The sequence below is a fragment of the Odontesthes bonariensis genome, chromosome 17 (genome assembly GCF_027942865.1).
Source record: "Odontesthes bonariensis isolate fOdoBon6 chromosome 17, fOdoBon6.hap1, whole genome shotgun sequence".
Taxonomy (NCBI): Eukaryota; Metazoa; Chordata; class Actinopteri; order Atheriniformes; family Atherinopsidae; genus Odontesthes; species Odontesthes bonariensis.
This window is the reverse complement of record NC_134522.1, coordinates 21,961,992-21,979,718: the sequence shown is the minus strand read 5'-3', so window position 1 is coordinate 21,979,718 and position 17,727 is coordinate 21,961,992. Positions and strand designations below refer to the sequence as shown.

The 17,727-nt window shown below is 42.3% G+C and overlaps 1 protein-coding gene across 1 annotated transcript in view; it reads right to left on the bottom strand.

The window, feature by feature from the left end:
* plekhh1 (pleckstrin homology domain containing, family H (with MyTH4 domain) member 1) overlaps nucleotides 1-11,510 on the bottom strand; it is a 39,394-nt gene extending 27,884 nt beyond the window's left edge. Inside the window, exons 1-2 of the mRNA XM_075448093.1 lie at nucleotides 11,284-11,510; nucleotides 7,038-7,215 (exon numbers count right to left, since the gene is read on the bottom strand). Coding sequence (XP_075304208.1) covers nucleotides 7,038-7,181 — 144 coding nt within the window. The 5' untranslated portion in view covers nucleotides 7,182-7,215; nucleotides 11,284-11,510. The remainder of the gene's footprint in view (nucleotides 1-7,037; nucleotides 7,216-11,283) is intronic.
* Nucleotides 11,511-17,727: the final 6,217 nt, after the last annotated feature.

The following is a 17,727-nucleotide window of genomic DNA, read 5'->3' as shown; positions in this document are numbered from 1 at the left end:
ATTCCCACGCTCTGCAATGAGACCTAAGCCGAAGTCATGGAGATATTTTAAAAAGCAAGTAGGAGCGTTCGAACATGTGATGCCCAGAATCTTATGTCCCTGTATCTCTGCACTTTATGACAGATTACTGGCAGATAGCTTCTCATGTGCTCCAAACAAGAGCGATGAATGACTGATTATATTGCTCTTTGCACATGACAGGAGGATGTCGGAAAGACGTCCGTCTGTCTGCATTCATTTACTACAAGTGTGCTGCTATAGGCACACTTTTCTTTTCCTGTTGGCGTTGTGTTACACACACCTGAATGCTCACCATCAGCAAATTGTCAAAACTTGGGCTTTAAAGGGACACTATGTAATTTCTTCCCCCATCTAGTGGTGCAATTTTATTTTGCAAAGTTGAATGAATTTGCTCTCTAGCGCCTCACGTTTTCAAATGTGCGCTGCAACTTCTTGAACTACGGCAAGCGGAATGTGTCAAGATTCAAGAAGCTATAGCTTAAGACTCAAGGTCCATACAAACAAAAAGAAATCAAGACACACAGTACAAAGGATTACATAACACACATACAACAACACTATGAATACAGATGACAGATAACATGTCAGATAACATAACATCTCCTTTGGTGTGCAAGCAATGCAATTAGTCATATTCCGGGAGTTACCGGAAGTGACGTCGACGCAGCGTTAGCATTAGCCTGCGTTAGCAATAGGAGCATTAGCAGCGGTAAATAAACTCCCGGTAAACTTACAAACTTTCTAATGCCTCGTTTTGTGAGTTAAGAGCCTATGTGTACTACGGCAGAAGTTTGGTAACAATCAATGCATTATTAGTGGGATCATTTACGAGATAAAATCTATTTAGCATTTTTTTTTTTTTTAAACTTTATTAGTAAATCAACAAAATAACAGTTTACAAATGTGAGCATAACGCCAAAAAGAAGATATCCAGGGGGAGCATAGGAATAATAATAAAAAGAAGAAGATGATGCACTTACAAAAAGAAAGCTAATGAACACAAAGACATATGTGCCAAGGAATAAAATCTATTTAGCATTAGCGGCTGTAATAAGCCACTTGGCGGAAATGACGTCACAATGACGTCATTTCTGCTTGTAGGCCTGGTGGGGAAATCGCGATTCGAAGTGCTTTATGTCCCTCTCGGCACTTCGTCATTTTTCATAGACCGGAAGGACATGGCAGCCTCCATAGAGCTTACCTGCTCTATGTAGATACAGACAAGTTATTCTTCACTCAGGAGGATAAGTGAGATTTTTGACAGAGATCATTTTACACCAATGAGGACTAACTTATGAATGAATATGTTGATTTGAGCTAATAAATGACTTAATTTATTACATAGTGTCCCTTTAATAGAGGTGCTCACGCTCGTCGGTCATCAATTAATCAAATGCATTTGATTAGAAGCACCTGGCTGCTCCTTAACCTCTTTATTCCCATGGAAAAAGTAAGGAAGTGCTTCGTTTTTCCACTCACACACACTGCTTCTGCAGTTTGGATTAGTTTAGGTTTAAAAGAAAAATATTGATATGTAATATGTCATGTTGCTGATTTTAAGACCTATTAGAAAAAAAAAAAAAAAAAAAAGATGATTTCTTTTTTTAAAATCATGTCTGATACATGAAATTTTACAACTGCAGACTTGGAATATTTAACATTTTGTCTCGCTTCATTATCCCATAATGGTTTTTTCAAATGTTGCATCGCACCTATGCCAAAATATTCCGACCAGTCACTTTTCTAGAGGCCAACTGGTGCCCGTCATACGTGTTTCCAGCCTACAGCGAAAACTGAACTACATTCCTAAATGCAGTTACTGTCCTGTTCTATTCCTCACCAGGCAAATGGGGCATCTCCTTCTCTCCTTCGCTCATCTCTCTGACTCAGTCAGACGCTGGAGATAAATGCCATGTCAAAGGCAACCACGTCGACTTTCTTTTTTTTTTCCTTCATGTTTTTCCATACTAAAGTGGGTCAATGTGTAAAACACTCCTAACTTGGCAAGAGGGGAGATGAAGAGCATGAAGCAGTCTTTCCAAACAGCAATAACATGACGGAATGGTAGTCACTCGGCACCCCTGGCCCCCTCATCCAAAAAAAATAAATAAATTTTAAAAATCTCAGAAAAACACACTCCACTGCACGGACCTCCACTTAAACAGCACTCTGAGTTTGTGTTAGAGCACAGTATAATGTGTACAGTACAGTTTATATATAAAGGCAAGGAGTAAAAAGATTTACGAGTCTAAAGTGTTGATGGCAACGTGGCCAAAAACAACATTTGACGATAAATGTGAATGTTTTTGTAAGGAGGGTAAAGAGAAAAAGAGTAATTAGTCCATTTTGAATGATGAAATCTCTTTTTCTGGCATCGTGGCTGAAATGAAAACGTATTCAATATGAAGCCAACATAAAGAGTATGTCTGCTCATGTTTGCATGCTAGTACCAATTTGTAATGAGGCAAATGTTGTCACCAGCTACTGTATTAGCAGCTAAAAACGAGGAATCGCTCAGTGCTCTAAGTTCTTACCTGTTCCAATTAATTTATGCATAATTTCCACCCTCTGTGAGCAGTCACTATTCAGCCGGGGCAGTCAAAGAAACGTTACCCATGATCAAAAGTGCGAGCGCCATTTATCCCCCCCCCAATCTAACATGGATGGTACCACATAACTAGATGTAAAAAGAGATGTAAATAAGCCCAATACTGAACATATTTTTACATAAATTTCTGAGCATAAATTTCTGAACATAAATTTCTGAGCAAACTGAGGATCATTTTAATCGTGGAGGCCTATGCTACAGTGGAATAAGAAAAATAAAAACCTGTTTATTGTTAAGCCCTCTGCAGAACATCAACAACAACAATCTATTACAGGCTGATGGAGACCGCCAGGTTAGCAAAGATCCCTTTGGGTGGCGAGTATCATCATCCAATAATATTTGAGCTAAAGAGACGGTTCACCGATAATGTTCCCACACTTTCTAAATGCCGCATGTACACATTTGTGCGTGCAGCATGGAGTCTCAAAGAGGAGCTGGAAGCCTTACAGGACCTGACATGGGACACAGCAGGGAGTCGTCCTGCTCTTATCAGCCACAGGGTTGTGTTTGGATTGTAAACATCCTGCTGAATGAGCCACTCCACTGCTCTGGAATTGGAGATGATACAAACAGTGAAGCACTGTGACAAAACCAACCCGAAGCCATTTGGATGGATAGAAGAAAGAAAGAAAGAAAGAAAGAAAACAGTCCTCATAAATCGACAAAAGTTAAGATAGGAAAATAGGTTTTTGCTGCTAAAGCCAATTTTATCTCCGATAGAAACACTTCTCACTCTTTTAGAAACAACTCCTCAGAATATAAGTAAATGTCCTGATGACAGCCGATTACTTTCCAAAGTGTATGGTAGTCAGTCTGGTAGCTTTACAACAACCACAATTTTACAAGCACTTGGCAGGCGGCTGGTGGTTATTTCCCGAACTTGAGGGAAAGCATCAGAAGCGATGAGTTAAGTGTTAAATATTCCTTTTGCCAGAAACTATAGCCAACGTCTGATGACACACAATGAGTGGACCAAGCATTTACCAGATATATCAGGCAATCTCATCCATCTTTACTCGCACACTTCCACACAGTCACCTACATCAGTATTTCAAACTGATCTATGCGCTGCAATTGTCTCCTTGTGCAAAATGTATGATGCATGAAACCAAAGTCAGGTCACGAATGGAAGAAAATGAAGAAGCTGTGTGACCTGAGCAGTGCTGGGTAAGAAAAACATCTAGCAGCATGCCATATTTTCCAGATTTAAGTGGCATTACAGGTTTAAATCTAATTTCCCACAATAGTGTTATTTTTCAAACAGCCACATATTCAATTCGTAATAGAATATTCATGCTACATGAAGTCATACTCTAAGTTCAAACATGTGACATATTCTGTAGTGTAAGCCGAACAAAAGAAAGTCACATTCACAATCAAAGTCCAATATGTTTGTTAAACCTCAATCTCAAGTAAAAATGGCTCTAAACTTTTGTAACCTAACAATCTTTAAAGGGGAACTCCGGGGCATTTGAAGCGTGTTTCCATTGCTAGAGGTTGTCAAATAATGATAGTATGACACAGAGAGGTGCACATCTGCGCTCCATGTGTGAAGATCGCTCTGTCCGCACAGCATGTCATGCGAGGCTAATACGTGGTGGCTAGGGGCAAGCGCTAACCCTTCCACGTAAAACAACAACTTGCACACTGCAGAAACGTCACACCACTTTATAACCCATCCGACAATAAAGTCACAAGCCTTACCATCAAAACCATATGCATGGTTCTCACATTACTGGCATGGGGACGTTACAAAACATCTTTATAAACAGCATGTCACTCACCGGCTGGTTGTAGGCTCGCGCATGTGAAAGCCCAGAAGAGTCGATGGAGAATAATCCCATATACAAAACAATTATATTCTCTAGAAAAACTGCGTTCAAGTATTTAAAACATTACAAGAATATTACTGGGCAAGTATTGTTGTAATGTTTTAAATACTTGAACGCAGTTTTTCTAGAGAAGATAATTGTTTTGTATATGGGATTATTCTCCATCGACTCTTCTAGGCTTTCACATGCGCGAGCCTACAACCAGCCGGTGAGTTACATGCTGTTTATAAAGTTGTTTTGTAACGTCCCCATGCCAGTAATGTGAGAACCATGCATATGGTTTTGATGGTAAGGCTTGTGACTTTATTGTCGGATGGGTTATAAAGTGGTGTGACGTTTCTGCAGTGTGCAAGTTGTTGTTTTACGTGGAAGGGTTAGCGCTTGCCCCTTAGCCACCACGTATTAGCCTCGCATGACATGCTGTGCGGACAGAGCGATCTCCACACAGGGAGCGCAGATACGCACCTCTCTGTGTCATACTGTCATTATTTGACAACCTCTAGCAATGGAAAAACGCTTCAAATGCCCCGGAGTTCCCCTTTAAGTTGCTTGTTGGCATTCTAAAGTTATCCACAACAGTTGATGTTTGACCTTATGGTCCAATACTGGTTAGTTTTTGCTCAGTTGCCAGTGAAACACTACCATGCTACACATTTTGCAGATAGGCTCTTTGTTGGCAAACAATTAGTTCACATGAATGAAAAGACATTCATTCATTCAAAAGAAAAAAAAAGACATTTCTCTGTTTTCTCTCTTCAGGGCAGCTAGTATTATTGTGTCTTCTTGGTTTTGTTTCCAGTTAGCGATTACTTCTCTATTTTTAGAGCCATGCATAAATTAGCCTCCAACGATACTTTGTTTGGATTCTAGTTTATTCGGTCCAAACCAGGTAATAGAGCCTTCCTTGAACTGCTTTTTTCTATTTGGCAATATTCTAAATGTTCACAGCAAAATCATTTAAAAACTTGATTTCTGACAACACTTGGGAGATCGGAGTTTCCCAACCTCCAACCAAATTTTAATATGATGGTGGTGGAAAAAGTCACTGCACCCCCGTCTGCTTATTGGTTGTTATATTTTGCTTTGTCCTCAGATGCCGTTTGGTTGGATTTATGCCCCAAAACTACTTGGTTAGGATTAGGAAAAGTTGAAAGATTTCCACAAAACACAGCATTTCAAAATCCTGCGTGAGTTCCAAAGCATGGAGCAACACCTGAGTTTGTTAGGTAGCTTCTTCAGGCAGCTACTACACCAAGCTGTTCTCGTTGTTTTAAACATTTACCGGCAACTACTCTGCATAATGCAACCCGTTTTAAAGCTGCAGTCTGCAAGATTTGTTGTTGTCATACGTAAAGTCCTACTTTTTGGCATTTTAAGAGTTTACATGATCTATCAGAACGCTTGAAGTTGAAAACGGTGACCTCCGTAGTCGCAAAATGCAAGAAATGCTTATTTTTTAACCGAAAAATAAAAAGTTATTCAACTTCCTGTCCCGCCCCTTCAAAACACATGAGAACTCGTGCACGTCTACGTGCACACCAGATGCACCCACACGACTGCTCATTCATCAACTCACCTGTCATTTGCGATCATGGAAGACACAGTAAGTAGACTAGCCCGTAATGAAGTTCAATAGTCCAGATAAATAAGCGTGGGGACGAGCCTACCTTGTATCGCGCGTGCACAATCGGTGATTGACAGGCAGCAGAGCCCAGCTCGTAAACCTGATTGGTTACCTTTTACCGGTCCGGTCTGCAATTTTGTAAACAAACCTGCTGGCTTTGGAGGGACCTAGCGGGACATATAGGGGACCTAGAGAACTCATTTTTTTTGTATTGGGGTATTTAATGTACTACTTTCAGAATCCCCGGACAGTTCCAGGCATTATGCTTGAAAAAGAGTTGCAGACTGCAGCTTTAAATTACTGAAGTCCAAATCTCGATTCAAGCCAGTTTGACGATTGCACTGCAGCCGTGAAATGTTGCAGCGACGTCCCAGAGGGGTTGTAGATGTGAACGGAAACGTTCACAGCATTCATTCCTCATTTCTTGTAGAGAATACACTGCCAGCTGTCAATCAGGAAGGCCAGCAGATCAGTGAGTATTTATGATGAGTGGATGTGCTCTGATGTAAAAGTTACATCATATTTTTTCAGTTGACCTGAGAAATATAAACATGCAAGAGTCTCATCATTTTATTATTATTTTTTGGGGTTTTTTATGCCTTTATTGTATAGGACAGTGGAGATAGACAGGAAGCAGGGGGCAGAGAGAGGGGGAATAACACGCAGCAAAGGGCCATCAGATGCGGGATTTGAACCGGGGCTAGCTGCAGCGAGGACTATAGCCTCTGTACATGGGGCGTCTGCTGTACCCACTACGCCACAGACCGCCCCTCATCTGCCATTCTTAACACGCTCTGAACAAAGCACGGTGGTTTCTGTTCTGCGTTCTGCAGGAAAAGTCCAGACCAAATTGTCCGTACATTCTCCAAAAAAAAAAAGTTTCAGGTGTGCGTGCTTGAGGAAACCTAAAACCTTTGTTTGCCATACCGCTCCTGACGCTTTTCAATCTCACCTTTTCTGCTAGCAGCTCTCGGATTTTCCCCGCCTGTAGCCGGAACCTCAGCAGCTGCAACTCGAGAGCGATGCAGCGTTTCTGCCAGTCCACGTCGGCCGCTCCTACGTCTCCTGCTCCGCTGCTCCCCAGCACGTCAGCCATGGTGAGGATTCGGGCCTTTGCCTCTGGACTCAGACTAGAGAGAAAGTCAGGAAAAAAAACCAAAAAAAAAAAAACCTTTATGCTCATGTGGTCTGATTTGTTAAGAATCAACCTGAAAAGTCCAGAAATTATATATATATATATATATTATATATATAAATTTTAGGCCACTTTTTTCATTTACAGCACAAGAGGAAAAAAAAAGAAAAGTGATTTAACATCTAAAATCCACTTGGCTGACCGCACTTCCCATGATTCACAAAGGAAATGTGAGCTAAGCAAAACACCAATAATGACTCAACAATGACACGACTTTAATGAAAGTTTCTCTCCTTTTCTGTGTTGCTAAGTGACATGCAAACAAAATAAACATTTATACATATACATGGTAAGTACACAGAAACAAGCGGATTACCACAGCCTGAATCTTCCTCTTCCCTTTCATCTACCATCTCCCCACATGCCCACACACACACACACACACTGAACAAAACCTCAGCAGGGGGGCTCTATCAGTGGGGGAGCTGGTTCATATGTGCAGGCTCCCAGGCCTGCCAGCCACAAAGCAGGTCAGCTCTGCATTTTAGCCCAATTACCTACTAACCCAATCCCCTGCTCTCTGCCCCCTCCCCACCCACAACTCCCTGGCCATCCAATCCCTTCTTAATTACAAGGAAGGAGAGAAATGGGATCCTGCACGGGACAATAGTGTCTTTCTGCATGACAGTCCCATCACAGCTAGAGAGGGGGGCCGTCAGCTCGCCTCTGCAGAGAAAGGAGGAAAGAATGTGTGACAATGAATGGGCCGAGTGCTGAATGTGGGAAACTGGGGCGCTGAAGTTATTTTTACCTGAGGTGCACTCAATAGTGGACTCTATTCTCACAGGAAATATACACATGCAGAATAGGTGAGAGACGTACAGAGTGAATTGGTAACAAACTTAGCGTGATGAGGATATTGAGCTGTCAAAAATGAAGCCAAAATGAATTTCAGAGACTTGTAGAAGGGTTTAGTTTTCTGAGGGGAATCAAAGTGCAGACAGACAGCGTCAGCAAAACAGCAGCCGTTCAAAATCCAGCAACTATAAGTGCACCATCGTCCTCCCTACAATTAGCATGCTCATAAATACAGGCCTAGCAAACAAATTACATAAGTCATGCTGTGGAGGTTTCACCAGAAAACCGCAATACCCAGACTGGACAGCCAAGGTCCAACTTCAGTCATCTTCCCTCTCTCTGGGGCAAACTCGGGGATATGAAGGTCAAGCAAAGCTGGATGGAAGAGGCAGGGTAGGCCAGCTTGAATTAGCCCTTCTGGTTCACTCTGTGGCAAGCTGGAGGAGATGAGGCCAAGCCTTCCTCACAGAACTAAAACAGCTGAGTGCAAACAAGCCATTTGCTGGTTAAACACGCTTAGCACTGCAATGCTAATTCTCCCCACGTCAATTCCTTTAGCACTCTTAGCTTGCTGGGCACAGGGGGCTTAGTTCATAGTTACTGTACCAGGGAGTCATTTGATTGCTCTCAAAGTGTAAAGCTGTGAGGCAATGAGGCAACAAAGATTACAGATGGTTCCAACTCTTCTCTGCATCACCTCCCATCACCAGCGTGTCAGGAATGAAGTGATGCTCATAAAGTGTGTGGGAGAAACAAAAACTCCCACAACAAAAATCAAATCAAACCATTTTTCTTCTTTTGCTGGTGAACGCTCCATTGGGCTAGGTATTTACAGAAACAAGTATAACATACGATATAATCCAATGCATACTATTCTCCTCTGCAGCATCTCTCCTGGTGTCCGTTTGGCGTGTGCCAGTGCTGGAAACATTCAGGTGTCAGGAGAAACTATCAAACAGCATTGGTAGAGCCATGTTCGTTAATGCATGGGCCACCCAGAGTGTAGAGATGCAGCCCAGAACTGTGAGTCCTCTCTTGGACTGCAGACAGATGTGACAGCCCCGAGAGCTTCTCTACTTCCAATTAGCTGCAGGAGCTTGCACACAGCCACGGCCAGAGCAAACACCAGGAGAGAGGACCGAATGGAAACGCCACAGCAACGATCCCGGCAGGATAGTTTCTACGGCTGCCCCTGCAGACGAGCGATTTCCACTGACTACTGACCATGTTATACTGCATTATTCCTCAAAGGGAGTGAGATTTGGTATGCAGCAGGGAGAGTTTTTATTCAAAGCCTGAAAGCCATCACAGATTGCAATAAAATAGTTTGGAAGGGACGTTGTGCGATGATTCTCTCCGGCTTTGTGACTTCGCCTTCGCTCCCTCGCACAGACGGATGACGGAGGTTGCGAGGTGCCAAACGGAGGTCGGATGGAGCACATGTGCGTGCCTCAAGTCACTCCTTCCATTGACTGGAACCTCCTCAATCAACACTTATTCAAAACACACACTCGGCAGACAGTCACAACTCTCCAGCGCTCGCTTACCAGAGCACAGACAGGCCCAGATGGAGATGAAGAGAAATAGATTGGAAACAGACGAACATGCACGCAGACACACACCCTCACACACTGACACACTGCTGAGCGTGCAGCTGTGGTGATGTAAGTGATTAGGTGGTTCAGTGATATCATCCCCACCAGACATTTCAAATCCCCACTGTTGTTGTCTCTGCTGAGGTCCAACTTGGCCTCCCAGCGTTTTGGAAAATGAAAAAGACAGCGTGTGCGTAAATCTGGGTCAGTCGCTGCAGACTCGTGTCAGCGTGGCAGATCTCAGTTTCTACGCAAGGTGACACAGACAAATCATCTAAGAGCACAGGGACTCAAGTATGCACGCGTTCAACATGGCCTTATCTTCTCTGCTTTGGCCACACGTGTTTAAACAAAGGGGCACCTCCGCCGATTCTCCTCCAGTCAAGTAGGCCTAAACACGTTTGCTTAAATTAGTGGCATTTTACAGCTGCAGCTGTATCTCCAGTGCAGCGTCACCTTTCTTCACCTCTGACCCTATCTGTGCAAAATGAACAACTTTAAGTCAGTGAGAGCAAAAGGACAATTTCATGAAAACAGGATTAAAGAAAATAATAATCAGATGTTTACCTTTTTTTCCCCCTTTGCCGTCTTGCAATAATTCAGATTAAAAAGAAAATATTAACTGAAATTTACTTCATTTATGCATTTAAAAGAGTGTAAAGCTCAAAGGAAGTTGTCGGACTATGGGACACCTTATCTCTACCCTACCCACGTTTACCTTCTTATCTGCCTGTCTTTCACTTTCCCTCCTCCTGCACTCCGTCCCACTACTCCTGCAGCACCTTTCCCACCCTCCCTTCTTTCCTCCACATCCTCTCCACCTCTAACCTTTGCCAGGAAAGCAAACCTGCTGCTCTCTCCTTGAGCAAGCTAATGACAGGCCTTAGCTCACTGACCACAGTCATTATCAGTCTCAGCTTTAAACACAGGGCCTGACATTCCTCTGCACTGAGGTGTAAACATCTACCTCTGCAACTCTCCTGTCCTCTAAACACACTTTCAAGTCTTGGTTTTCTAGTAGCAGCAATGCAGGGCATGGAGAGAGGCTTTGCTTCTCAAAGACACTCTTAACCATACAGTCCAAGGCAGAATATAGTTTATGTGCCGTCCGTATGGGAACCGTTTCTAAAAAATAAAAATAAAAAAAATCACAGAACAAAGCTCTAGTTGATGGATGAACTATTATTATTTGTCCACGTGGACCTAAAAGGGGGGAAAAAAAAAGAAAAAAAAAAAAAAGGGAAATGATGCACGTTTCCTATTCTTGCTTAACATGCTGGCTTGGTGTTGCTGTAACGGTTTTAAGAGCTACGCCAAGGGCGCACAGTGGTCAACATTTTGCACGAATAAGGCCACAAGGAACAGGTGTGCGCACTACAAAGCAGCAACCATAAACCGTCAGTCAGCACAAAAAAAAAAAAAAGCAGACATCTCTCAAAATACACAGCAGCACCGGCGTCTTTTGTCTCCAACAGCCTCCTGAGAGCGAGTTTAACGTGTCCTTCTGCGCGTCCGTTAAATTCAGCGAGCGACAGGACAGAATATGACAAGTCAAACACAAACCACTCTCCGTAATTTTCCTCCACAACAAACCCCTTGCGCGGCTTTACCTTGTGACTTTGTTGTGTTATCCCCCTCTCTGTTGGGTTTCTCCGCTCACGGGCACCTTCCACGGCAATTCGCTGCAACTCGGCTCATAACTTCCCCTTCACGCTGTCATTCCTTCGCTCTTTTTTTTTTACTCATTCATTTCTTATCAGCGCTTTTCACGCGTTGCGCTGGTGAGTCCTGCCGCTGCCCGTCGCTTTCTTTGGAGCCTCCAGTGAAACTCACTCAAAGCTCCATTCAACAGACTCATCCCATTTCCCTTTAAAGGGTCGAATGCAGGATCAAATTTCTCCAAGAGTCAGGCCCCCTCGTGCGCAGGAGCCGCTCAGGATATTTCATTAAGGCAGCCCGGGTTTTCCCTTTAAGATCTAAGCACACACTGGTTAAACTGAAGGAGGAAAAGGTTGCTTTTATTGGGTGGCTTATTGGTGATTAAATGGCCTTTTAATACCTCAAGAGAAAAATGTCTGGGGACAAGCTCTATCATCTTGAGAAACACGAATGTTTGTACAAAATGGCATGGCAATTAAGAGTGTTCCAGGTTTTCTGTCATTGTGTTGGACTTAGTGTCCCTCAGATTAACATTCTCTTGCATGGCTTTGAGAGGGGAGGAAAAAAAAAGAAAAGAAAGGAAGGTGTAATCTATTACTTCTTCCTCACAAAGGAAGAAATAAACCCACTTGAATGAGTCATAGAAAAGTTCATTTTGAGCCCTGAAAGTTCCCTGTTTCCACACTGAAGTGCTTTCCTGCAAATAACATATAGCTTTGAGAACAAAAACAGCCACCAGGCTCTGCACATAGATCGTGCTCCACAGTAACATTCAAACATTTGAGTGAGCTAACAAATGAAGAAAGCATATTTTGTTTGATCGGACAGCAGCGTGAGCATTAACTGATTAAAAAAAAATCAAGAATTTAAAGACCACCAAGTGTGAACACTGTAAAGTACAACTTTTAGGTTTTAAATAGCCTAATTACAGAATGTTTGTTTATTGGCAAGGCGAGCAGGCTGGGCTTTACAGGAATAATAAGTTGTTAAAGCCCGTGTGGAGCTTTGCAACTGTAATGAATCATTATCTGGGTGGTAAAAGAGTTGTGGGGGAATCATTTTGGAAGGTTTGAGACCACACCAACAAAATACAGGCGTGTTCAGGTCTTCGTCATGAAACCTCACAAGTATTCGCTCAAATGTCAGAGGTAGTTTAGAGTTGAGCTGCTTTAATCAGCAGCATAGTTTGGAAACAAATGGGGCTTAATCAGAAAGACAGACTGGGGGCCCTGGTGTGAAGATCGCTTTCCTCTCATTGTCTTCATACACCTCCATCTGGAACATTTTATAATGTTGAGCATTTCATCCTTGTATGATGCAATTGAATGAATCAGATTATCAAATTACGATACATCCTGAAACAGAACCCTGGTCTGTGTTTTCAAGCCTGCTTGTTAATGCAGCAAGCATGCAGTGGTTTGACACGCCCTGCTGCGTCCTCTGACTGAAGGAGTACAACAACCACAAGACCTTCACAGCTGCGTGTGAAGTGGACAGAGATGTGAGATGCTGCACAGCAGGGAAATACGATCGCATGATGATTTACGGTGAAAGCATTTCAGTAAGACACATACTCACGTTTTAATATCGACTAAAGGAACTCTGACATCCTGAGAGTCATGATGAAAAGCTGATGTTGATTCAAATTCATTTAAATATCATTGCACTTGTTATAAGCTGTTCAGATAAACATGCACTGCCACTTTGTTTAAGCAAATTAAAGTAATCGTCTGGCATTATCCCACTGGTGATGATTCAGTTGTAACAATTTGAATTTTTCTTAGTGGTTATTAGGGATTTGTTTGTCCTGTCAGTACTGATATGGCTCCCGAATGCCTCCTAAAAACCATACACTGCATTGTACAGTGATGAGAAATAAACTCTACTGTGTAAGGGTGGCCGTGGATCAGTGGTTGGAGTGGGTTGTCCAATAACTGGAAGGTTGGCAGTTCAATTCCCACTTTTGCTGCTCAAAAAGATTGGTGGACTGACAGGTCCAGGGCTGAGGTGCCCTTGAGCAAAGCACCACACCCCCATGCTCCCTGGGCGCTATGATTAGCTGCCCACCGCTCCAGTGTATGGCATCTGTCTCCATGAGTGTGTCACGTGTGCATGTGTGTGTTCAACAGGTGCCAACCTGGATGGGTCAAATGCAGAGGAGTAATTTTGTGTGACTACATGACAATAAGGTCATCTTAATCATAAATCAACCCTTTCTGATATGTTTAACTGCACCTCTCTGGGGAATATTTTTCCATTCTTTAAGAGTATACAGCGGGGATTCCAGCATTATAGCCGGCCAAGCTGAAGGCTCTGCCTTGTGTTGCACAATCAGTCAGTGCCTCAGTGCTCCCAGTCAAAACAACTGGTGTCAAGCCTAAATGGTTTACATGCCTGTTCTTCAGCATGGCTGCAAGTGCCACGAGGGGCAGTCAGGACAGTAGAGGGGGAGCTTAAGACCAGTTTCATCAAGTGTTCACAGATTAGTGTGTGTTCTCACAGCTATTCAACTTCCAGACCTATCTGATGACCCAGACTGTGACTGGGTCACTGAGCAGCGCTGGGAGATCCAAGTGACCCATTGTACACCAGTGTCAGAGCTCAGAGGAAATGCTTCAGGACAGTGAAACTGAGTATTTAAAAGGCTGAGAGTTTAAAAGCACAGAGAAGATGTTTGTTTGGTGGCTAAAACTGTTTTGAGCAATATCCTACGTCCTGTGATATTCGTTTGTTTTCTATGAAGAAAAATCTAAAACCAACACCAGTTTATAGAAATATTTCTGTATGTAACATCCCTAAAACTCTACATTTCAGTCATTTTAGTTTATTTTGAGTCAATGTTAAAAACCTGTTTAAATATCCTATAAGTGAGGGAGTATGGTACAGTAAAAGGGACAAAATGAATGAAGCCAGCAATGATCTGGCAAGTGTTAGCCCCAAAAACTTGTACATATTAAATGATGGGCAGGCGGTCGGAAATGAGAGGGCGGCAACTCATGTGTCTAATCACGAAGCCTTCTACATTAGCTCCCGCCTCGGCTCGTCAATTGCATGCCAGCTCGTCATTAGCATGGCATAGCGAGTCATTAACACACCAAGGATGCAAACTAGCACGCCGAAACCAGGAAATCAGGGGAATGACTGCTTCTGGTTCAGCTGCTAATCAGCATGAGGTGGAAGATCACAAACTGGCATGCTAAGCCTAGCAAACCTAGGGAATGGCTGCTGAATTGGCTAGTGGTTAGCACCCTGAGGCGCACATCCCATTATTTGTGACTGTAAAATCATCTTTGTATGTATGTGGTGGATCAACCAACCACCTAGAAACTTGGACTGCATACATATTCATATCATAAAAGCAATTAAGAATTCATTCTTCCAGTTACAGGGATTCACTTTCTCAGAAATGATGTACAGTAATTGCTCTTTGTTGTTCCGCTGAGTGTTACTTTGCAACGTGTTTTTTCTCTTATACTTTGTTGCACGTTGAAGTGGAAAAGTAAGTTTTTTTAATTGACGGATCTTATGCAAATCTAGAGGTTACCTAAATACAGATTTGGGATGGTTTACATTTCATGGCTCCATAAATCATAATGAGGCAAAGAAAACCTTTTCTGTTTTGAATCCAGTTCTCCATATCCCCATAAAGCACTCTGCATGGTCCTCAGTCATCCCACTCTTATATTTCAAAGCCCTAATTTGAGCAGACACAAGAAGAAAGCTCTTGTTTTTATGACTTTATCTTTTAAATACAGCCAAAGTTTCCTCAGTTTTAGTTCTGTTTTTTTTATATATATATATACATATGTGCACAGTAATGTGTTTATTTTCTTATCGTTTGCAGTGTGGCTGGGTTGTAATTGGCCTTGTGTATAAAAAGAGCGACCTAAAATAAATCACCGAACTCGTGTTTGGCTGACTGCTGACCAATCTTTTGCTCAGACTCTGACTGGTGAGAAACTTCTGTTCAGCTGTTAAGCCACTTGTCTTGGCCTTTCCTACATCACTCAAACAGAGTGTTGCTCTCTTTCTCTAGCATGTTGATTGGCTTTTTAACCACTGGAGATTTTGTTGGGTTAACAAGTAGGTCTCCTTTCCCTCTCTGATGTCCTTTGAGCATTTTATTGCCATTTGGCCAGTCGTGCTGGAACCACAGTGGGAGTGGAGCATGACGGAAACTCCATATAAAAAGAAAATAAACCAAACATACTTTAACAGCAACATTGTGAGAAATAAGACTGCCTTGTGGATGAGAGATGCAAAGGATAACACACTTGACACATGAGGGAGGTGGTGAACATACATTATGAGTTTTTATGGCGGAAAAAACTACTCACCATTTCATTTTTCCCCCCTCTGTGATAACAACACCGTTGACTCCTCTCCCTTTTGCCTCTCTCGCCTGTTTCTTTTTGCTTCCTATTTGGGCTTGTTGTGCTTCCTCTTACTTCGTGTGTGGTCCACTTGATGAGCGGTAGTGTGGCTTCGAGTTGACAAAGGCCAGTGTTGGAGGTTGGGGGTCATCTTTCTTTGGTCACTGCTCCAAAAGGAGAAAGCTGGAACACCACCGACTTTTGAGGATATTACTTTCTGAAAGTCACTGTCAGGATTTTTCCAGATAAGATACATGTTTACACTTACTGAAACAATTTAGCATTAACAGGATTGACTTTACCCATGGGTAGAAGACCATTGAGGATAAAAGGCAGATTTGACCCAATAGGGTAATCAAATGGTCCAGTCTTAGGGAGAAACATTAAATTTTCTTTTAGACTCCAATGTACTGCGCGTGCATGGAAAATGTGCCCAAAGCATTCTCCAGGCCGATAAACTGGTAATACAATAAGCTGTATGGTACCATCTATTGAAAAATACACTGATTGAGGCCAAAGTTAACGATGAGGGAGCTGCAAAGCTCAACACCAAAAATAAAGATCGTTGTTGTCAGGTTTCGGGGTTGGGGGGTGAAGGTGGGAAGGTAGGACACGGATGCGGACTTGCAAAAACAAGGAAGATTTATTAACAAAAAGCAAAGTAACAACATAAAATGCGGCAGAGCCGGAGAAAAACGGAGCTATAAACAAAACAAAAGAACATGGCATGGAATAAATACTTATCTTAAGAAAAACCGTGGAACTCATGGGACGTCGGAACCTTAGCGTGGATTTGAAACTTGACACTAAACAAAGATCCCGCAAAACTGAAAGGGGAGGCAGGAAACTAAATAGGGAGTGAGAGTGATTGGGGAGTGAGTGCAGCTGAGGGAAAAAACACAGGTGAAGTGAGTGAAACTGATAACCAAAGTGCAGGGAAACTAAAATGGCAAAAACTAAACATGGAGTGACACACAAACATGACCTAAAACATGAAACTAAAAACGTGAGTCCATGGGTGTGACAGTTGTGTCTGTCAATCATACACTCCACAAAGTTGCTCTGCATGGAAGGGTGGTCAGAAAAAAGTAATTGGTTGAGAAAAAAGGCATGTAAGAGAATACAGTCTGGACCGATGAGACCAAAATGAAACCTTATCGGCCATGAAGCGAAGCATGAGCTGCAAATCCAACACCTCTCATCACCCTGTGAGTACCATCACCAAATTCAGTCCAGCTACATGGAAAGTTAAGTGAAGCGACAGATACAACTCAACACTGTCATTTAATTGGACCACCATCCTTTTCTCAGTATATTTGCATGTATACTGCAGAATCAACTTATTAACCCGTATGTGTTGTGCACCAGGATGCTGTGGACTGTATGAGAACACATTCAAAAAAAATCTGCCACGTCTAACACAAGAATTTCATATTATTTCCCTTTTGGATGAATGACGTATCTTTTTAATTCGATCTAATTTCATGTCTAACTTTCTTTGTGGGAGATCATTGTAAATAGTATAGCTGAATTCACTGCACAGCCATTGTCTTATTTGTCAGATGATGCAGTCATAAAATCTGGATTTTATTAGAGTAGAGAAACAGTCTGGAAAATGCTTTAGGCACACTCAAGTTGACATGTAGTCCTAATGGGCGGATTTTCAGTCACATTTTCCTGACATGTTTAACCATCTAACAAAAGTGTATGAATCTGAGCAGCTTTAGGAGAAATGTGGCTGCATTGATATACACTTGCACTTTACTGGTTTTACAAAAATATGAAGAAAAAAAAAAGAAGATGGACCGTTGGAGCATGTACAGAACCCCAAGGCCCATTTAAATCTGGTTGAGTTTATACATGCAAGAGTAATTCAAATCCCAACCTCATTATCTGGGTCTATTAGTCTGCTTTTGGGAAACTTCATTTCATACAGTTTCCACCAAACTAACCGTCACGTCTATTAGTTTTGTTAAGTTTTAAGTTCCCGCTTAGTCTTTAGTTTTTGCCATGTTTTCATTA